The sequence below is a fragment of the Panicum virgatum genome, chromosome 4K (genome assembly GCF_016808335.1).
Source record: "Panicum virgatum strain AP13 chromosome 4K, P.virgatum_v5, whole genome shotgun sequence".
In the NCBI taxonomy this organism is placed as follows: Eukaryota; Viridiplantae; Streptophyta; class Magnoliopsida; order Poales; family Poaceae; genus Panicum; species Panicum virgatum.
Genome location: NC_053139.1, coordinates 14785384 through 14807402, shown reverse-complemented (window position 1 = coordinate 14807402; position 22019 = coordinate 14785384). Strand labels below are relative to the sequence as shown.

At 41.7% G+C, this 22019-nt stretch overlaps 2 protein-coding genes and 1 pseudogene across 4 annotated transcripts; all 3 read left to right on the top strand.

The window, feature by feature from the left end:
- The first annotated feature begins 615 nt into the window (after positions 1-615).
- Positions 616-2053, top strand: LOC120703272. Its single transcript, XM_039987300.1, has 2 exons — positions 616-862; positions 1042-2053. The coding sequence occupies exons 1-2, from the start codon at positions 636-638 to the stop codon at positions 1805-1807; spliced, it is 993 nt and encodes a 330-aa protein (XP_039843234.1). The 5' UTR covers positions 616-635; the 3' UTR covers positions 1808-2053.
- On the top strand, positions 862-11606 carry LOC120703271 (annotated as a pseudogene). Its single transcript, XR_005686857.1, has 13 exons — positions 862-1889; positions 3868-4565; positions 4677-4758; positions 4983-5113; positions 5218-5304; positions 5391-5469; positions 6111-6199; positions 6477-6518; positions 9763-9882; positions 10046-10132; positions 10214-10363; positions 10904-11011; positions 11103-11606. The product of XR_005686857.1 is annotated as a carboxyl-terminal-processing peptidase 3, chloroplastic-like (transcript).
- A 2213-nt stretch (positions 11607-13819) lies between these two features.
- Positions 13820-20264, top strand: LOC120703270 (E3 ubiquitin-protein ligase makorin-like). Of its 2 annotated transcripts, XR_005686856.1 has the most exons (8): positions 13820-13955; positions 15895-15982; positions 16080-16897; positions 17157-17226; positions 19017-19105; positions 19174-19237; positions 19503-19631; positions 19764-20261. XR_005686856.1 is itself a non-coding variant. In XM_039987299.1 (7 exons), the coding sequence occupies exons 1-6, from the start codon at positions 13939-13941 to the stop codon at positions 19205-19207; spliced, it is 1116 nt and encodes a 371-aa protein (XP_039843233.1). In that variant the 5' UTR covers positions 13824-13938; the 3' UTR covers positions 19208-19237; positions 19764-20264. The 2 variants fall into 2 exon arrangements, 1 of the variants encoding a protein (XP_039843233.1); XM_039987299.1 differs by lacking the exon at positions 19503-19631 and having other exon boundaries at positions 13824-13955; positions 19764-20264.
- The last annotated feature ends 1755 nt before the right edge of the window (positions 20265-22019 follow it).

Genomic DNA, 22019 nt, shown 5'->3' with positions numbered 1-22019 from the left:
TGATCTATAGATTTATCTATATAAACTAGATAAATCTATAGAAAAATCTAGACGAATCTATAGATAAATCTATAACTCAGTCATACATGATCTAATAATCATAAAATTTTTACTATAGCTCCATCATATAATGATTAGCCCACCATAAAAATTTCACCATAATGGGACGACGAAAACTGTAGCTATAAATTAATTACAGAAAAGTATATATCTAAAGTTACAGTAAAAAAATTGTACTAAAGTATACCATATAATATATTCACTGCGTATATCTACTCATGTGGAGTTCAACAAAATTGGATTTTCTATTTTATGATTTTTTTTGATTTACTATGATTTTTCAAAGATTCAACTGAATTTTTTTTAAAAAAGAAAAAGACAAAACTACGGTTACTGTAGCAAACAGCCTTCAAAACCGCTCGAGGGAGGTAAAATGGACGGTTTGAAAAGTTGAGGGAGGTGAAATACCCGGTTTTATAGTTGTAGGAGGAAAACCAAACTTTGGTGATAGTTGGAGGAGGTAAAATAGACTTTTGCCATCTGGAAATGGGTTCCCAAAGCCCGTTTGACATCCACAGAACCCAAAATCCAGTGGAGGCCCAAAGTCCCTATGGAAGTTAATCCTTTGGAAGAAAATGTGGAGAAAGATTTCCCTTTTTCACAGGGCCTTGATTATCGCGCCGACCCCCTGGTCCCTTTGTCTCCGCAAACTGTGCCACAGAAAAATCCCCAAACCATCTCGAGTTCGTCGTCAAGAAAACCCCACATCTGCATCCACCGCCGCCACACCCACCGCCGAACCCTCAACAGACGAAGCCATGGCAAACTTCCCTGTTAACCCCCAAGCCTTCCTGGTTGCCGGTTTAGCTGTTGAACATGGCTGGCATCGCCCGGCCAGGGGGCGGATGGCGCTTGGAGGGGAACCAACAAGAGAGCATGAAGATTATGCGATCGTCTCCATCAACCCGATGCCACAGGAGGTTGGTGCACTCAGACCCACGCTCAACGTGGTGTGTAACTTTTTGGAACAAGAGCACAGAGTTCGTGTTATTGCTCCCATCTTTCCCCTCTCGGTTTGGGTCTGATTAGACTGAGAACTGTGGCTCAAAGAGATCAACTGGTCAGAGATTCCCCGTTGCATCTAGGTCAAAATCATGTGGTTACAGTGGTTAAGCATGACGAGGGTTTCAATGCTAGATCCTGCAATTACGCTAGAGTTTGCTGGTTGATGTTCTTGGCTTTCCCCTTAGATTTTCAGAAAGATCTCTTCATAAGGGCTGCAGTGGCTCCCTATGGTCGACTGTTGGAATGGTACAGAGATGAAAATAAATCAAGAATTTTAGTGCAAGTTCTGCTACTGAGTCCAAATAGAGTGCCGAGGAGCTTGATTGTTTCAAGGGGAACCATGTTAGGTGGTGTAGGGCGTTCTTGGGCAGTACCTGTATACATTCTGAATGGAAATTTCCCAGATGCCTTTCCTGCTGAGGAGGATCCTGTTCCTTTCGACGGTGAGGCCCATCCAGAGCACCCTCCAGTTGTTCTTGGCCCCAATGTGCAAGAACCCAACTGGAAAAATGAACATAATGGTGCAGCCCCAGACATCGATGTCTTTGGTGGTAATCCACACCCCCAACCACTTCCAATTCAGGAAAATGAGGCAAATGTCAATGCTCAAGGTGCCAATTTCCCCAACCAGCCTGCTGCTGTCAATGAACAGGAACCCGATGATATCCATGATGACCAAGACGCAACTTGTCGTCATCTCTCATTCTCTCTTCATTTTACTACTGCGTCTGTGTTTCCCTGAATTTCCGTGTGTAGGAACCACCGGAGCCGAACTTCTTGCCGATGCAGCAGCTGGTCACTTGGTTTGGTCCGCCATCACCACGGTAATTGAAACTGAAAACCGCTGCTGCTATAGTGATCGGCCTGTTCTTAGCATACTAATTTCCTCTCTTCGAGCAGAGCTTTGCAGTGAACCAGAGGATCTCCATGAGTTTCCGAATAAATCTTTCCCAATAATTAAGTAATTGTTGTGTTCCAATATTTTTTCCATAGGTATATTGGAGGAGTTGCTTTTGCAGTTTTTTTAAATAATCTCATCCAATTCAACTACTAGATTTATTGGTTTGAAGAGGATACATTATTGGTTTATCCTAATAAGTATTGGAAAAATGAAAAAGTAAAGAGGATCTACTAGAGCGTGTTTTTACCAACTCTTATATCTAACTCTAAGTAAAGAATTAGGAATGAGGATCTGTTGGAGATGCTCGAAGACAACTAGAAGAAGAAGAACGACATAACTATTGTTATAGGTGAAGCTCGGCATGCATTTGATTTTCATGATCAACTAAAAGAGATGATATATCTAAGTGCACCCTCCAACGAAATTTATATGCTAGCCGTGTATTTAGCTCTTGTTCTTAACTTATGTTACTTTAAAAGTTCTCATTCTCCTTTTAGGGTAGATCAATTTTGGCATAGGCTTGAAATCTTGTTTGAATTTTGTACCTTTTCAGTTTGGTAGCTGTCTCCAAAGAAAAAAAAACATACTTGTGAATCTGTTTTTGCTGAGGAACCTCTACCGTGCCCTCCATAGCCCCTCTGCTGCCTTCACATCTCGATGTCTATGACTGTAGATAACGAATTTGCATCATGTGAGGATGGAGTCGATCACCGAGAGCTTGTGATTGGGCCTTGTTTAGTTTGCGATTTTTTTTTGATTTTGGTACTGTAGCACTTTCATTGTTATTTGATAATTAATATCCAATCATGGACTAATTAGTCTTAAAAAATTTGTCTCGCCATTTACAGCTAAACCGTGTAATTTGTTATTTTTTCCAACTGCATTTAATGCTCCATGCATATGTCCGAACATTCGATGTGATGATTACTATAGAAATTTTTTTGAGAACTAAACATGGCCGCAAATATTTTATTAAAATTCTAATTTGAAAATTTTTTCTCCATTTTTGGAACTTATTTTGCTCAAAACATTTTCTTCCTAACTTTCCTTCATAGTTTTGTTTGCTAGAGTTTTAGTCTTTTATATATAAAAAATTCACATATAAAAAATTCAAAAAAGTTTCTCTCAAGTGAATGTGAATGTACTGTAGGTCCCTAAACTATGACATCATCCTCATATAGGTCCACGAACTCTCAAAGTAAGTGTATCCTTCAACTAAAATTTAGAGTTGTTATTCCAAGTTGAGACTAGGTTTATGATTGGATATCAAGTGAACTTAGAGCTAACTAGTATTTGAAAAGTTGAAGGACCTCGTTTATCACTTTTGAAAGTACACAGACTTATATGTGAATGCGTGAATGGTTTATGAACATATGGTGCATTTTGCTTCTTTTTCTCCCAAATTGTTCTCAAAACGTTTTTATCAAATGTTAACTGTTTTTTATTTTCCCCGTTGAAAAACATAATCAAAACTCTTTGATGAACACGCGCGCCACCACACCACCAGATGAAATATATTTTCGATGTGCTAACAAGCACAAAGCTGATTGAAACAAAAACAAATAGTTTTCGAAATCATCTCAATGTGCATAACGATTACCATTCAGAGCCCTCTGTTTCAAAATAAATGCAAATATAGAGTTCAAAATTTGTCCTAAAAGAATACTAACTTTGATCAAACTACCACAAAAAACAAGGCAATTTTCAAAATATTCTTATAAAAGACAACTAACATCTTATCCATTCATCACAAAAGACAAAAGGTATTTTGATAATTTTACGCATAATATTAGTTTGTGTGCTCAGTCTTAGAATTATATTTATTTTGAAACGGAAGAAAGTATGCTTAAAAAAAGTTCTCACGGAATTTTTCGAGATTCACATGCACTTTTTTCACGCAGCAATATTCCTGATCCATCAGTTCGGGTGGACCACCAGCAGCGATCAGGAGAGTGGCAAACAGAATCTGTCGCGCGCACCACCACCCAAACGCCGGACCCGCCGCCCGGGAGATACGTGTGCGAGCCTGAGCCCGCGACGTGGACGCGCCGGGAAATCCCTCCACACGGATCTCTTCCCGTCCACCAGCCCGGCCGCTGCCACTTCAGCCGAGGACGGCACAGCCAGAGAGATTCCCGTGGCCGTCTCCGGCCGGTGTCCACTTGTACAGCTGCATCCCGCGCGCTCCCGGCCGAGAGGAGCTAGCTCGCCCAGTCGTTGCCGCCGGCGTCGTCGCGTCGCGTCCATGGAAATGGCGGTGGAGTGCTCCCTCGCCGCCACACTCGCCCCGCGCCCGCTGCCCGGCCGGGTCCGGAAGGCCCCGCCGCGGCCGGCCGTTCTTGCGGGGAGGGCGAGGCTCCGGGTGCGGTCGACGGCGAGGCGAGAGCACCCTCCGCCGCCGGCGCCGGCGGCACTCCGGGGCGCTTCTGGGACGGGGCACGGCTGCCGGGCAGTGGGGCAGGCGGCGGCGGGGCTCGCTGCCGCGGCCGTGGTGTCGCTGACCGGGTTCGCCGGTGACGTGCCCACGCTGCTGCCGCCGACGCCGCCGGCTCGGGCCGAGTCGCTCACCGTCGCGTTCCCCGTCGCAAAGGCGCGCGAGGTGGGTCGGGCTCCCGAGTTCCTCCAGTGCCGATGGACGGCGGCGGCTGAGAGTTTTTCCAGGAAAGAAGGGATTTTTTATGGTGATTTCGTTTGTTTGGGTTGTTGACAGGTGAACCGGGTGCAGAGGACGCTGGTGGAGGCGTGGGGTCTGATCCGTGAGACCTTCGTTGATCCCACCTTCAACCATCAAGGTATACCCCCAATTTTGAGAAATGGTGCTGCTTGAGTGGTTTTTAATTGATACTTTTCGTAGAAGTGAAGTGAAATTGCAAGTGCTTGGTTGGCACAGTAATTATGCCGAGTCTGCATTACGAACAATGAAAAGGCAGAATGAATAGTTCTTGGAAATCACTGTTTGGAGACAAAAGAAGTAAGACGAGTTATTTTCAGTGTACTTATTTTGCTGACTGTGTAGATTGGGATCAGAAACTGCAGCAAACCATGGTAGAAATGTTTCCACTGGAATCGGCTGACGCGGCCTACAGTAAAATCAGTGGGATGCTTTCCACGCTTGGCGACCCATTTACAAGAATCATCAGTCCGATGGTATGCATGGAATGAAACTGTCAAATGTCAACAACAGCGACTATCTGACCTGCACAAACCTGATGTGAGTTGTGCCAACTCGTTGCCTGGTTGTTCATATGTAGGAGTATCAGAGTTTCAGGATAGGAAGCGATGGAAATGTGCAAGGGGTTGGGGTGTTCATAAACAGGGAGCCAAGCTCTGGACGCTTGGTAAGTTTGTCTTTGTTTGTTCATCCTCTTATAAAGAGAACATAATAAGGTAGTATTCCAATTTCTAAATCCCAGATCTGTTTCAGCTTGTTATGGACTGCATTCAGGGAGGGCCAGCAGATCGAGCAGGCATACATGAAGGTGATGAGCTAGTTGAGATAGATGGTAGTTTACTTTTTTGAGTTTTTCTACTGTTAATCTGTTCTAGTGATTACATAAAGGCACGCTTCATTACTATGTATAAATACAGTTTTTCTTTGGCAATTGGCATGCTTATAGTTGTAGTGTTGGTATGTGTTATAGTACATATCCATGAAACATTTATTTTGACTTAAGCATTATCTTTTTGTCAGCATTGAATTATGACGAGTGTAAAAGAATGAACCTTAATACTATGAGAAAAGAGAATTCATTACATGACCGTATGCATTGGATGATCTTAATACTATGAGAAAAGAGAAATCATTCCATGACCCTATGCATTGGATGATGCAAGAGGTCAGAAAAATTGTCCTTTATCTAAATTCTAACACAGATGAGAAATCATTACAGGTGATGGAATGATAGATAATTAGCTTTATTGTCAAGATACTTTTGTTGGTTAACAACTGTCACAGATGACATAAATTGTTACTAATTTTTTGATATGGATCGCTTGATACAATTAAGAGCCAAATTTGAGATTGATGCTATATCGACTATGCATTATCTATTCTTTCCCTGCCATTGTGCAACCAAGTTGTTATAAAACTAGGCTTCATGCTCAGGAGGTTTAAAATTGATGGTGATATTTCCTGATTCTGTAGGGAAGAGTGTTTCTGGATTGGATGGAGAGGCTGCAGCTCAGAGGCTTAGAGGCCGTGTAGGAACAACAGTGAAAGTGAAACTATTAGATGTATTTCCTTATCTTGATCTTCATTTTTTTAATTATTCTTACTTTTCATTAATTCTCTTTTCTGGGTATAAAGCATACTTTAAATACTAATAATAGAATGCCCATTATTTTGATCTAGCACTGTAAAATAGTGTATTCTCACCTAAACTCTCTAACATGCTGGGCTTCTTTCATCATCTCCCATATTCCTTTTATGCACTTGTCAAGTTAGGCGTGGAAGCTTCTTTCCATGTCTTAGTGTATTTGTTTTCTGACTGATGCATAATCGTGTCTCCAGGGAACTGAAAATGATAGGGGTGGCAGGAGTAGGCAAAAAGAGGTAATGCCTAACTTACTGTCTGAACAACTTAAAAGCCTAAGCAGATTTTTACGTGTGTGTTTTGAAATGTGTGATCTACTTCAATTCTATCAGAGATGTGCATTGTGCCTATGGAGCTAACCAAAGTCATTTGCAAATCTGTTGAAATTGCATTGGCCACAAGAGAACTATTTTCCTACTAAGACCGATTGGCACTTGAATGGCGCGCTACATCTACGCCCGGGTGTAGTGAAAAATGAGCAAGGGTCTTCGCACTTCCCTCGACGGGTGCGAAGGGTAAGGAAGCTAGCCGAGCCAACTAGGATTCGTATAGGTAGCTGGAACGTAGGGTCCCTAACGGGTAAGTTGCGAGAGCTAATTGATGCAGTAATTAGGAGGCATGTAAATATTCTATGTGTTTAGGAGACTAAATGGAAGGGCCAGAAGGCGAAGGAGGTTGAGGATATTGGCTTCAAGCTTTGGTACACGGGAGCAACTCCGGGTAGGAATAGTGTAGGCATCTTGATTGATAGGAGCATTAAGGATGGAGTCGTAGAGGTTAGAAGTCAAGGCGACCGGATTATCCTAATCCGGTTGGTAGTTGGAGATTCAGTTTTGAATGTGATCAGTGCCTATGCCCCTCAGGTAGGCCTTAGTGAGAGCACCAAGATGCAGTTCTGTGAAGATCTAGATAGCATGGTTAGTACCGTGCCTACCAGCGAGAAACTCTTCATAGGAGGAGATCTCAACGGCCATGTGGATGCGACTAATGTAGGGTTCGAATGAGTGCACGGGGGTTTTGGGTATGGTAGCAGGAGTCAAGAGGGGGAGGATGTGTTGAACTTCGCGTTAGCCTACGACTTGTTGATAGCGAATACCGTGTTTAAGAAGAGGGAATCCCATCTTGTGACGTTTCGTAGTGGACAACACTAGAGCCAGATCGACTTTATCCTTGCTAGGAGGGAGGATAGACGTGATTGCTTAGATTGTAAGGTGATACCTGGGGAGTGTGTTGTCCCTCAACACAAGCTTGTGGTGGCGGACTTTCGTCTTCGGGTACGTGTCCACCGGGACAAACATGCCAAGATTGCGAGAACAAAGTGGTGGAAGCTTAGAGGAGAAGCGGCACAACCGTTTAAGGAAATGATGCTAGGTGAGGGGGCTTGGGAAGAAGGAGAAGACGCAGATGACATGTGGCTAAAGATGGCAACATGTGTTCGGAAGGTGGCCTCAGAGGTGTTTGGCGTGAGTAGGGGAGGTAAACAGGAGGGGAAAGACACCTGGTGGTGGAACGACGAGGTGCAAAGGGCTATTAAGGAGAAGAATGAGTGTTTCAAGCGCCTCCACCTTGACAAGAGTGCAGCCAACATCGAGGGCTATAAATTAGCGAAGAGGGTTGCAAAGCGAGCTGTGAGTGTAGCAAAGGGTAAGGCGTATGATGATCTATATCAGCGGCTAGGCACGAAAGAAGGGGAGAAGGACATTTATAGGATGGCTAGGATCCGCGAGCGGAAGACAAGGGACATCAACCAAATCAAATGCATTAAGGATGGGACAGATCGACTGCTAGTGAAGGATGAGGAGATCATGGATAGATGGAAAGAGTACTTCGATAAGTTATTTAATGGGGAGAGTGAGGGCCATACCCTTGAGTTAGATGACTCTTTTGACGATACCAACAGATGTTTTGTGAGGAGAATTCAGGAGGTAGAGATCGGGGAGGTTTTGAAGAGAATGAAGGGAGGTAAAGCGATGGGCTCTGATGATATCCCCATTGAGGTGTGGAGATGTCTAGGAGATAGAGTAATAGTATGGTTAACTAAGCTTTTTAATTTCATTTTTCGGTCAAACAAGATGCCGGAAGAATGGAGAAGTATATTAGTACCTGTCTTCAAAAACAAGAGCGATGTTCAAAGTTGTACTAACTACCGTGGGATTAAGCTGATGAGCCATACGATGAAACTTTGAGAGAGGGTTATCGAGCATCGCCTAAGAAGAGTGACAAGTGTGACCCAAAACCAATTTGGGTTCATGCTTGGAAAGTCAACCATGGAGGCGATTTTCTTAATACGACAATTGATGAAGAGATATAGGGAGCAGAAGAAGGGCTTGCACATGGTCTTCATTGACCTTGAGAAGGCATATGGCAAAGTACCGAGAAATGTCATGTGGTGGGCCTTGGAGAAGTACAAAGTCTCAACTAAGTACATTACCCTCATTAAAGATATGTATAAGGATGCGACGACGTTTGTCCGGACATGTGATGGCAACACCACTGACTTTTCTATTAACATAGGCCTATACCAGGGGTCAACATTGAGCCCTTATTTATTTGCTTTAGTGATGGATGAGGTCACAAGGGATATACAAGGTGAGATCCCTTGGTGTATGCTCTTTGCTGATGATGTGGTGCTAGTTGACGAGAGTAGGGCGGGAGTTAATAGGAAGTTAGAGCTGTGGAGACGCACGTTAGAGTCGAAAGGGTTCAGACTTAATAGGACCAAGACCGAGTACATGATGTGCGATTTCAGCGCGACTAGGCATGAGAGGGGAGACGTTAGTCTAGATGGGCAAGTGGTGGTCCAGAATTTAGGATCGGTGCTACAAAAGGATGGCGACATTGATGAAGATGTTAGGCATAGAATTTCAGCTGGCTGGTTGAAATGGCGGCAAGCTTCTGGCATCCTTTGTGACAAGAGGGTGCCACAAAAGCTAAAAGGCAAATTCTATAGGACAACAATTCGTCCGGCGATGTTATACGGTGCTGAATGTTGGCCTACAAAAAGGCGACATGTCCAACAACTGAGTGTAGCAGAGATGCGGATGTTGCAGTGGTTTTGCGGGCACACAAGGAGGGATAGAGTCCGGAACGAAGTTATTCGGGATAGGATCGGGGTGCCACCAATTGAGGAGAAACTTACCCAGCATCGGCTGAGATGGTTTAGACATGTCCAACGAAGACCTCCTGAGGCGCCGGTGCGTAATGGGGTTCTTGAGCGGGTCGATAATGTAAAGAGGGGTAGAGGTAGACCTAAACTGACGTGGGATGAGCCGGTTAAAAGAAACCTTAAGGATTGGAATATCTCTAAAGAGATAGCTTTGGATAGGAGCGCTTGGAGACTAGCTATCAATATGCCTGAACCTTGAACTTATTTCTTTCAGGTTTCATCTCTAGCCTACCCCAACTTTTGGGAAAAAAGGCTATGTTGTTGTTTGTACTGATTGGGTGTTTCCTAATCCCTTCTGCTACCTTTTCTTTCCAAAGGTCCAGCTGTCTCGTGAAATCATCAACCTTTCACCTCTATCAACTACAATTATCTCTCATAGGTCGGACGATGGCCATGAGTGCAAGACTGGATATGTTAGACTAGCTGCCTTTTCTCAGGTAAATACTATTGTTCAACGATAAAAAGGAGTTTGGAAAACCTCTGAACTTGTTTTATTGTAAACCTAATATGTTCTTCTTTTGTTTTTCAGTTATATCCTCAAATGCTTCCTGTATGACATTTTTAGACCATTCATATGATGCCCTTTTCTTTTTAAATCAGACTGCTGCAGCTGAAATGGAAAATGCCGTGAAAAGGATGGAGGATGAGGGCGTCGAGTCATATATTCTAGACCTGCGGAGTAACCCAGTCAGTCTATTTTCATCACAATTGCTCTTCAGAAGTTCAACAGTTAAATTTTTCTTATATTAATCTTGCTGTTTTCAATAGGGTGGATTAGTAAAAGCTGGTCTCGATGTGGCTCAAATTTGGTTGGATGGAGATGAAACTCTCGTCAACACTATTGATCGCGAGGGAAATGTGCTACCAATAAATATGGTCCAAGGGCATTCATTAACACATGACCCTCTTGTAGTGCTTGTGAGTTCTACATTCACTGCACCTTGGACTGTTTTTCTTTTCTGTTCTACATCAGCAGATTTTGCCAAGAAGAACCAATACACTGCCATGCTAACCATGGATTTAATTAGTTAACCTTTGGAAGGGTGATCTTACAGTTCACATTCTTTAATTGCTCTGGGTTTCTTATTAAAACATCACTGTACCAAGCCTATTTCTCTCTCTTGGCAAAATTATCCTTGAATCTTTTTTAATAAAATCGGACCTAGAAATTAAAATATGATTTTTGGTTCAAGATGAGATATAGTAACTTATGTTGTTTACATTTTTCCAAAATCATAATCTGTTTGCCCGTGGACTTTCTGTGAGTTGTTTGACATCGTTATTTTTTCTCAAGGACGAAACACAACAGTACAGATATTTTTCATTCCATACTGGAATGTTAGACTGCATTTGTTTCTGTGATGACTTCCATTTGTTAAATAGGTGGAAGTATTTGCTCTGATTTACTTTTTTTTTGTGAAGATGCTCTGATTTACTTGACCTGGTCTTTGTTCATAGGTTAATTAAGGAAGTGCAAGTGCAAGTGAAATCTTGGCAGGAGCATTACATGACAATGGGCGAGCTATTCTGGTGGGCCACAGAACCTTTGGTAAAGGAAAAATTCAGGCAAGCCCAACTTCACAATACACTTATGCTCAATTTTTTATTGTAAAATGCTTGAATTTGGTATGCTTCACAATCGTGTACTATTGCGCAGAGTGTCACTGAGTTGGATGATGGCTCTGCTCTGTTTATCACGGTTGCGAAGTATCTCTCTCCAGCGTTGCATGAAATCGATCAAGTAGGAATCCAGCCTGACATACAATGCAGCCCTGATATACTATCCTTGCCGAGAGCACCTACACTAAGAGAAAACAGCGAAGCGACAAGATTGGAGATGGATTCATGTATCATGGTGGCAGAGCATGCATTGGAAATTGAGCAAATGAAAGGTTCTGCTTCGTAGATGTTCAGCTTATAGGCTCTGTATATTCTTGTATTCTACTGTAGATTGTATAGCTGATAGTATAGACTGATGAAGTGCTGTAACGATATGTGTATAGGCTGACTGATCCTCACATGTTTGATTTTAGGCATCATCAATTAGGCGGTTTATGGGAATGTACATGAGTTGACCTTGTCATATGCCTGTGTTGCATTGATTCTCAACATGTATCATCAGAAATTCAGAATTATAGCATGTAAATTTTGTAATTGGGTCTGTTGATTATTGTGTAATGTTTAATGTTCATAAGCATCTAATAATTCCAATTGGAGTCTAGAACGACCTTTGGAGGTTTGTCCGTAAGGCATAATGTCCACTATGATAGGTAGATTAAGACCAACAAAGTTTCTTGGCCATTTCGAAACATGAGACTAGGAGAACGAAGGAATTTGAATGGAATGTATGAATAATGTGCAAACTAGAATGAGTAGTGTGGGTTTGATTAAAATTCAATGGTTCGCATGCATACACTATAAAAGGATAGAATCCAGGCAGTTGTAGCATAGCATGCTCAATTTCCTCATTAATCACATGCGCAAAAAATACGAAGCAATGCCAAATTCAACTAAAGCTCGATGGCCAATCGAACCTTGATCGGGAGTCCTTACGAGTAAGCCACTAGCAACTCTAGAAACAACTATGCCAATTCCTAGATGCAGAAGATTACAAAAATGAAGAACTTGTTGATCTTTATATTTATTTTTTTTCAAAGTTTTGTGAACTCCATTGTTCCATCAGTGGCTTCATAAGGTTCCAATTTGAAGAGGCTATTCTTCAGTTCTAAAGGTCCATGGAACCATCAATGTTTTATAGGATTCAAACAATACATAATGTTTCTATAAAATGGCTCTCAAGATTTTATCTTCTTTTATACAATTTTAGTATAAATATTTTTATCAACTATGCACACAATAGTATGAGATGTAAGGACAAGCTAAGTTAAGCTTAATCAAAGAGTCTAAACAAGTCATCTTGCCATGCAACAAATTTGTTGATGTGGCATAACATTTAATGACATAAAATTTGTATTGAAACTAGCCTTATACGTGGGTCTCCTTATCTATAATAAATATTGCTATCGTGAAGTCATTCTGTCATGGTCTTCATAAAAGTTAAGGGTCTGTTTGGAATGTAGGAATGCAAAACATAGGAACAGGGAAAATGCAGAATCATGTGGAGTACAACTTGGAAAAGTATAGAATTTCAAAACACAGTAGGTGGTTTGGGTCATAGAAAAATATGAAATCTTCGCAAATGCTAATGAAACAAGATTCCAGCAATTCACTCTAATTAAACTAGGTTTGCATGCTAAGACATGAGAATAAATCCTTATATATTCCTTTCTCAAATCTCCGCCTTGTTTCTTCCTTTCTTTCTCCCACAATAATCACATCCCTTCTCATCCCCTTCTAATTATTCTTGTTTCTAAAGCTCCCACACGTGTTATTACTATTTAAATTGACGAGACTGCAAACTCAATGCACAGATTTATCGGCAATAAATCATGAATAACAGTAATATAGCTAGACCTACTCTCAAGTAGGGTGTTGGTGGAGAGTGTCTACGGAACGGGCGAACACTACAACAGTGAGAAAATGCACACAAATCGAGTAGAAAGTTTTCTCTCACTATTCAATGTGTCCTATCAATGTACATTCCAGGAGTGTTTATAGGCGGCATTTCGCCTTCCAAGTGTAAATACTACTCTAAGCCTTTACAACGGTCATATTCCCGAAGACTTTCTCTATTACAGTCGTGAGTGAGTGGATTACAGCTCAGATAGGCCCTGTTGCCTCACGCGGTCTTCTCCGCGACAATCAACCTCGTCGTACTCTCCGAAGACTTTCCTTCCTTCGCCGGTCAGCACGAGCACCTCACTGGTGCGTCCTCACGACATCTTCGGCCAAACGATCGAAGGTCTTCATATTCTTCGCTCGTCCTTCGTTTCAGCACGCGTGCCGCTTTGTCTTCGCGTGTCTTCGGCATCTAGTCCGAGGGTCAGCCGAAGACCATCATATTCTTCGCTCGTAATTAGCTTCAACGCACGTGTCGCTTGGTCTTCGCGTACTTTCGGCGTCCAGACCGAAGATGGTGTCCCCAACATAGAGCCATCTTGATGAAATGCTGTAGGAAATTTTCCTTTAGATTCTGTGGGATGCTTTTTTCCCTATCTTTTGCGAAGGAACAAAAGCCTTTCCTTAGGGACGAAAATCAGTTTTCCTCCGTTCTAAACAGCTAAACCAGAAAGCTTTCCTAAGAAATCTATTTATTTAATTTTCCCATGAAAATACTCCCTCCAAACAGTAGATCAACCTCGGCTCGGGATCGTCCAGCTTTAGGTGGCAGGCTCGCTCGAGCCGGCTCATCCCTCCCGGCTCCCGCTCAGGGCCTCATGTAGTCATGTTCATCTCCTCCCTGGCTCCCTCTGTTTCTTAAAGCTTTTCCCTTCTCTCGGACTCTCTCCTCCCTTGCTCTTCCTTCCCCGGCGGCGACGACTGGGCGAGCGGCGGCGCCATTCGTCCTGTCTTCTCCCTGCCCTTTGCCGGCGATGAGCGCATCCTCCAGGTATGCTTGTGCGCCCCTTCTCTTTCCTTCTGCTGTGCGAGACGGAGCACCCCAAACCCTAACAAAACTGTTTGCATTCGGATCTGAATCCAGTTACAATATATTACCTACTAACTTCGATTTCGTTCGCAAGAATAATCTGGTGTACATGTGTACACGCATGTTCTATGCTGGGTCCGCCCCTGCGCCCATTGGTCTGGGCTTTCTGCGCTGATGATTGCCTTAATGGGAAAGAAAGACACCTCTGTCTTTGTTTTAGCTTTCGATGCGATCATTTTTTTTGTTTGTGAATCAAGCACAGATGTTGATTTTGGGCGCTGATAGTTCCATACACCGCTTTACATTAATCATGGTGCACATGTTGTTTGTTTGGTTCTATAATTGACAAGCGACACGTGGGGGTGAGGTATGTTGGTCTCCCAATGATAACTGAGAATTTGGTTAGTATGGATGTATTCTAAACAAAACAATTTTGCAATTGTTTATGTATCTGATGAAACAATGGAAGTGCTCATTTTCTAAAAATCTTCTTACAGCAGTTAGCACGAGAAATAGCAGTAAAAACAAAATTATGTTGGAACCAACATTATGTTTGTATAAGTTGGACATTTTTGCTTTGATAATAATTTAATCCTGTGCCATGCATTGATACTCTGTATCTAGCTTGTAAAAATTTATTACTGTTATCCATAGAAAAGAATCGTAGGTAAATGAGGTGCTAGAGGCAGTGGCGGAGCTGGAAATGAACCGTAGGGGGGGCCATTTTGCCTAACTTTTGCCTAACCGTAGGGATTGCGGTAGCAGGAGTCCGATTGATCTCGTGGCTGGCTGCGGAGGCCGGCGAGCGGCAGAGAGACTGGCGGGCGGGGCGGCAGGGGCAAGGACTGAGGTGCCGACGAGGCGCGCGGCAATGCGGCGGCCGTCGCCTGGCACTGCGTGCACCAGCCTGGGAGCACACGAGATGGGCCTATATCTATGTGACTTTGTTGGGCCAAGGGGGGGCCACGGCCCACTTTTGCCAACGTACAGCTCCGCCAGTGGCTAGAGGAAAATATAGAATATTTCACCTTCTCAGTATTCGGTCATGACCAAAACTGGTGCATGACTGGAATTGGGAAATTGAAGGTGTTCGATTTAGGACTGTTTTGGTAAATCTAATTTGTATTGTTTTGAGGTCCAAGGGCAGTTATGAATTTACATAATGTTTCAACTCCACTAGCAAATGTAACACAATTTTGGTCGAAATTGTTTTGCACCCTCAAATCTGTGCACGAGTTGGCAAGAAAAGAATAGATGTGGCAAACATTGTAGTTGTCCAAATGGTAGCCAAATTTCAAAGACATGACCTAGTGTTGGTAAGGCTAGTCAGGGTGTGAACCAAACACATCTGTACATTCCTTCAGATTGCTCAAATTGTCTAAGTATGAATCCTTGATACAGACAGATTATTTTCTCAAATTTTTTAAGTATGAATCTGTTAGAGGAGTCAAGGGCCTATTGGGCCTTAGCCCATTAGGGTTAATTAGTCGCTTGCTTAGGGGTCAAATAAACATCTCTATATAAGGAGAGGAGATGTATCAATTTAATCAAGCAAGAGATTAGAAGGAACTCCCTTCCCTCTTGCCGGCCGTGGGCAAAGCCCCGCGGCCGGCGTTCCCAGCGCCCCCAACCCTAGCCGCCGCTCCCTCACCCTCGCAGCTGCCATCTCGTGAACAGTACCCGCGGGAACTGTAGCACTGCGGGTACTGTAGCGCGGCAGCAGCCGTCCCTTCTTCCTCCACAATCCTCTCAATCCCACCACGCACATAACAGAATCTTTGATAGACTTACATTTTTATTTTAATTACTTGATGATAAACAGTATTTTGACACTGGTCTCAGTAAAATTATTCTGCCAGAGATGAAACCAATATTTTTGATAATTTGCTCACTGTTCCAGGGTTCTTTGCAAGTTCTTCATGCATGGAGCTTGCTTGAAAGGAGAGTATTGTGAGTTCTCCCATGACTGGAAAGATCAAGCGAATAATGTAATGTATTGATAATTATTACATGCATTTTAGTCTTAAATTTGGAGTTACTGTGCACATCTGTTGGTGTTTTTTACTGTGATAGTTTCCTACTCAGGTTTGCACATTCTACCAGAAAGGTGCATGCTCATATGGTAGCCGTTGCAGATATGACCATGTCAAAGTTTCTCGTAACCCTACAGTGCCTCTGCCATCACCATCACCATCGTCAAGTACTGCAAGACTTGCATCTACTTCTCGTCAACTTTCAAGTTTCGGTCATCCTCCTCGCGCGGGACACCAAACAGATTCAAGCACTCAAAGAAATCAGATATCTGTGGATGTGCCAGCACATTCTGCCAGTAAGCCTGCATGGAGAAATGATTTTCAACATGTTGTTTCAGAGGATGGAATTGACTGGTCCTCTAACCAAACTTTGCAAAACCAGACATCATTGAAACATGCTGATCTTCCTATTTGTTCTTTTGCTGCTGCTGGCAATTGTCCTTATGGGGAAGGGTGCCCTCAAATGCATGGAGATCTTTGCAGTACCTGTGGAAAAATGTGCTTGCATCCTTATCGTCCTGATGAGAGGGAGGAGCATATCAAGTTATGTGAGAAAAACCACAAACGCCTTGAAGCTCTGAAACGCAGCCAAGAGATAGAATGCAGTGTCTGTTTGGACCATGTGCTATCAAAGCCTACTGCTGCTGAAAGAAAGTTTGGACTGTTATCTGAATGTGATCATCCTTTCTGTATTGCATGCATTAGAAATTGGCGTAGCAATTCTCCTGCATCTGGTATGGATGTGAATTCAGCACTAAGGGCATGTCCAATATGTCGCAAACTTTCGTACTATGTCATTCCAAGTGTTCTTTGGTACTTCTCCAAGGAAGAGAAGGAGGAGATCATTGAAAGCTACAAATCCAAGCTCAAGTAAGATTTATGTTTCCCATATGTAGTTAATTTTGTGAAACGCCCCTAATTTTATTTGTGTTGTATATTAAAATCAAAATTAGAATGTTTTGAATATTTCAAGCATTCACACCTTAACTCAGTTGAGTGAGTGATATTAGTAACATACTAGAAGATGTCATCAAACACATGTTTCACGAGAAGCAATTTATGGTGAATACTAGTTCATCTTATTACTTATCTAATTTCTTAGTATCTAATGTAGAATATAATGTTGCAGGTCTATAGATTGCAAGTACTTCGATTTTGGGACTGGCTCATGCCCCTTCGGTACAAGTTGTTTCTACAGGGTAAAGGATCTTTTACATGCTATGAATATGTGAATGCAGCTGATGTACTCTGAGATCTATAAACCAAATTTCTTTTTGGCTATCCGGATAGGACAAGGGAAATTTTAGTGCTTCAACCCCTTGAGATGCTCTCGTACTCCATCGAAAACACACAAAAGTACATAAAAAATTCAACAAAAAAAGTTGATGCATAGATGATGCAAGGATCTATGTTCATGCAAAATTTGGGATTGAACAAAATTCCGTGCAAGGAGAAACAAAAAAGATAAAATGGGCATATCAATTGGGTTGGGTGTACTATTCATATGGATCCATAGCCTGCACCTATTCATATGCCGATTTGTCTTTTTTTTCCCTTCCTTGCACAAAATTTGTGCAACCCCAAATTTTGCATGAACATAGATCATTGCATCATCTATGCATCCATTTTTTGGTTGAATTTTCGATGCACTTTTTGGTTGTTTTTTTTCTGGGTGGAATGTGGGAGCCACTTCAAGGGGGGTGAAGCACTGGAATTGCTCTCAGGAAGGTGTTTTAGAGCCCAGTACCAGCCTACCAGACAGATTCATTGCAACCTATGTGTGGTACCTGATCTAGTAATGATTATAACTCTATCTGGAACTGGTTCCCAACGTTCATGTTCACTTCGATTTCTGAACAGTTTTAATATTTTGTGATTTAAGTAGTACTGAGCTCAGATTATCGTCGAAGTCCTTCAACTAGCTGAGTCTTTCAATTTTCGTTTCTAGTGGTATACTGGTATGCATTGGTTCAGATGAATTTAGTCACCTCTACAGCATTTTTAGGAGTGGCTGAAATCACAATGACTTGTCCAAATAAAATGCATTACATATAGTATAGCTGCTTTAAGAAAGGTTTTTCAATATACATATATTGTATTACTCCCTCTCTTTTTATTTACATGTCGTATTAGGTTTGTCCTAAGTCAAACTTAGCAAACTTGACCAAATTTATAGAAAGAAACAATAACATTTACATTACCCAATTTGTTTCATTGAATTCACTATGAAATATATGTTGATAATGCATATGTTGGACAGTATAGTTGTTGCTATATTTTTCTGTAGACTTGATCAAGTTAGTCAAGTTTGACTTACAACAAACCTAATACGACATGTAAACGAAAATGGAGGGAGTATATCAGTGGATGGATCTGGCAACAGTGTGGCAAATTGTGGCTTAATTTATCTGTTCATCATCATCATCATTGTTTCTGTGAGATATTTGAGTTATATGACTTTTGCGTCATGATACTTCTCCATGATGTTAGTCTTAAAAATGGTTCAGGTTAAAAAAGTTCTCTTACATGGAGTGGTGAAAATTAGTTAGCGGATAAAGATTCATTTGTATGATACAATTCTTGAGTCTTGTTCAGTCGCAATATAGTGTGTGCTCACTGATAGATTTTCTGGATAGCTATTTTTAAGTTTTAAATCACCGGATAAGACATTTAGGCATTTAGCATTTGGCCTCCTGAAAAGGCTAATATCTGGCTAAATGGAGCCATAGCCACTAATAGCTGCTAAGTTGCACGTGGGAACAAATAGCTGCACTCTCCTCAATCTGCTATAGTCTCATATACCAGAGGCTATAGCCGGCTATTGGAAACTATTCTTAAGGTGCAGGAAACTTGAATTCTTATTTATTATTTCCCTGTTTGACTCACCTGGGTAATGTGTTATGGTAAACTTTAGATGTTACCTGCACATTAAAGGCTTTTAATTTTCATTCAACATTGAACTCACTCTTGTAGCCTGCATGTTTTGCAGCATGCCTATAGGGATGGACGCTTGGAAGAGGTCGTACTGCGGCATCTTGATGCTGATGATGGAAGTACAGTAATTGCAAAAAATATCAGGTATGTGTTCTCTATCAAGTTTCTTTGCCCTTAACTCACCCGTTCTCACCTTCATGTTTGTCTTACAGGCTATCAGATTTCCTCAGTCGGATGCATCTTTAGGGATTACCAGCTGTATATATATATATCAATGTAAGAAAATGGAACATCTATGATTAGCACCAGTCCGCATTATGATTTAGTTCTGGCCAAATAATCCAGTATGCAATACATGTCTTCAAATGCCATTTATTTTTCGATGTAGGGGTTTAGCAGTAGTCCTGTGTCCTGATACATCGTCTTGCACTTATTTTTTCTCTTCTCTCAATTTTTTCATTCATTTTATTTCAGTGTTTTATACTTACAAAAATCATTTCCTTCATCATTTGACCAAGTGAACTGAAACATTTGCAACCAGGCATTCTGGGATATCATTATCCACCAATTATTTGCAATATTCTGAAGAGCAGTTTAACTTGAGGCATCTTCGGAAACCACAGCTTTCTCTCCATTTAGTGGTGGTTGCTTTGTCGCCAGTTGAACAAAGGCAATCCTTGTGCACTAAAGATTTGATGTCCTTTTTTTTTCAAGGCCATGCATTAATTCACTTGCAAAATCTTTTTATCTTAGACACATGCCTGATAATGTGATATTGAAGTATTGAACACTCCCAATGCAGAAATTTTGAAGTTCTCTGCTGTCTGGCTAGATGCCTGGATGACCTCTTGAAAGAAGCACAGTTGACCCAAGGACGACGGGGAAACAGTCCCAGAAGAATTGTGCTGGAATGTCAAAGCAGAAGTAAAACAATTTATAGATTTCACTATATGCGCTTGAGTGCTGGTCTTCTGGGTTGCCAGTGATTCAGTAGAACATTTCCTGGCTGTCAGTAAAATGGCAGGTGTGTGTGTAAAATACTTCCCTTCTACCTTGGCGCTCATATTGTGTTGAGGAAGGGTTCAGCACCGTTGCACCAATCAGTCAACTGAGGCCATTTGGTTGTATTAGTTATTATACGGAAGGTCGACAAAACAGAAAATGAAACGCAGAATGGTCATTGTCCTACAGCGAATTCTCCTACAGCTGAGTCGAAGTGGTAATAGTGCTTAAATTTATGTGAAAATTAACGAATGACCACATGATGGTCACTATTCTGCAGTGGTTTTCAAGTGCAAAATACTCCAGTGAATTGTAGCCAAACTTTTGACAGTTTTGGCATGTAGTATCTGGAGCTCAGATGCTGTTTCTGATTTGTGACTGCATCCCTTCATGATCAAACAGCTCTCGATCGCTGCTATAATGGTTGATTCGTGTTGTGTTTTTCTTTTTGAACGCTTGATTTGTTTGTTGGCGCCCAACTCAAGCCATTTACTTGCTAGAGACGGGTAGACTAATAGGCCCCGTTTGGATGAGCTTTATAGAGGGGCTAAATTTTAGCTCTAGTTTTGTTAGACCAAACATGAGCTAATTAGGGCTAATGGACTCTTATCTACTCCCTACGTTCCAACTTGTCCACTTGTCGGTCATTTTAACAAGTCTAGATAAATATTATGTCTAGATATGTAGTAAAAATTATGTATTTAAATTTGCCAAAACGGCTAATAGTTTAGAATGAGGAAGTATCAATTGGCCCTTATTTGTGCTATTACCTCAGTAATTAGCTCATATTGATTCTAATTAGCATCCAAATAAAAGGGTTGAAGTTTTTTTTTTTGAGTTACAAAGGGTTGAAGTTTTAGGTCGTGATCTAAATGGGAGATTTAGATCATCTGCAGTCAGCCAGTCACCCACGATGACTGCACTCGGCAGTCACCGCATCTACACCATCCCTTCTCGATCTGAGTCTTTTACCTATATGCCCTCAAGAAAATTGGTGGTTATCTTTATGCCCCTAAAAATTCACTCATACTTGTATACCCTCGCGCGAAGTTTTTTAAAGGTATATAAGTAAAAAACTCTCGATCTGACGATGATCAACTCCCACCTGCCCAATCCTTCCACACACTGGGCCTCGGCCCAACACAAGCACGGCCTGCGGGATCGGAAGTGCTGCGGCCGCTCGTTTTTTTAGAGCGAATGCTCTCCTTTTTGCGCGGTGGCTCACGTTTTTGGTGCGATAGCGTCTCGCGAGGCGGCCATAGTCTCTCTCTCTCTCTCTCTAGGGCGCGAGGCGGCCATAGTCAGGTGCCCATGCTTGTTCTCTCTTGATCCAAAACGAGGTACACTAATCTGCAGTCCCATCTCTTCCTATTAAATATCCCTAAAAAAAATCTCTTCCTATTAAATCAGATTGCAAGGACATTCTAATTTGGTAACCTTCCACCTCCCTCATTAGATTGTGTTGGAATTGGTTGAAGGAAACATCAGATCGCTTGAAAAAAGGAAATCTGCGTCTGCATATTTGAGATGGAAAAAAATAGGTGTGTATCGGCCTAGTTTGTTACTTTCTTTACCATGAGATCAGACATATTTTAGTTGTTCAAACAGTCACCTCCTTTTTTTTAGTTTGCGGCGGATTGTCTGACTTCACGAAGGAAAGTCATCCATGACTTATGCCATCCATATTACCTATCCTACGGCTGCTAAAGGAACCAGATTTTTTTATGCAACAAACATTTCACTTCTCGTGAGAAATATTTCACTTAAGTATTCTGCACATAATCGTAATCTAAACTAGGTGATATTCCGCGCGTTGCTGCGGGAATTTTTTTAAACAAAAGTTAAAGTTTGAAAATAGAAATACTGAGATGATTGTATGACAACATTCATTTGCTAATGATATTATATATCAAAATTTGTTTATTTTGTTGAGAACGGCTCTTAAGTGATTGATCTTCCGTGTAGAAATTTTATAGCGTGCTACTTGCAAAGACTAATAAGTTGCATGCATGGATGCTATTAGTCATAGAAAATTGATGTTAGAAATAAATAAATG

Excerpts from the sequence above, each read along its gene's own strand:
- LOC120703272 (XM_039987300.1), top strand. The coding sequence starts at position 636 with ATGTGGAGAAAGATTTCCCTTTTTCACAGGGCCTTGATTATCGCGCCG. Across the intron at positions 863-1,041 it reads CAAGCCTTCCTGGTTGCCGG|TTCGTGTTATTGCTCCCATC; the intron begins TTTAGCTGTTGA and ends AAGAGCACAGAG.
- LOC120703270 (XM_039987299.1), top strand. Across the intron at positions 16,898-17,156 it reads AGCTACAAATCCAAGCTCAA|GTCTATAGATTGCAAGTACT; the intron begins GTAAGATTTATG and ends ATAATGTTGCAG. Across the intron at positions 19,106-19,173 it reads GTAATTGCAAAAAATATCAG|GCTATCAGATTTCCTCAGTC; the intron begins GTATGTGTTCTC and ends TTTGTCTTACAG.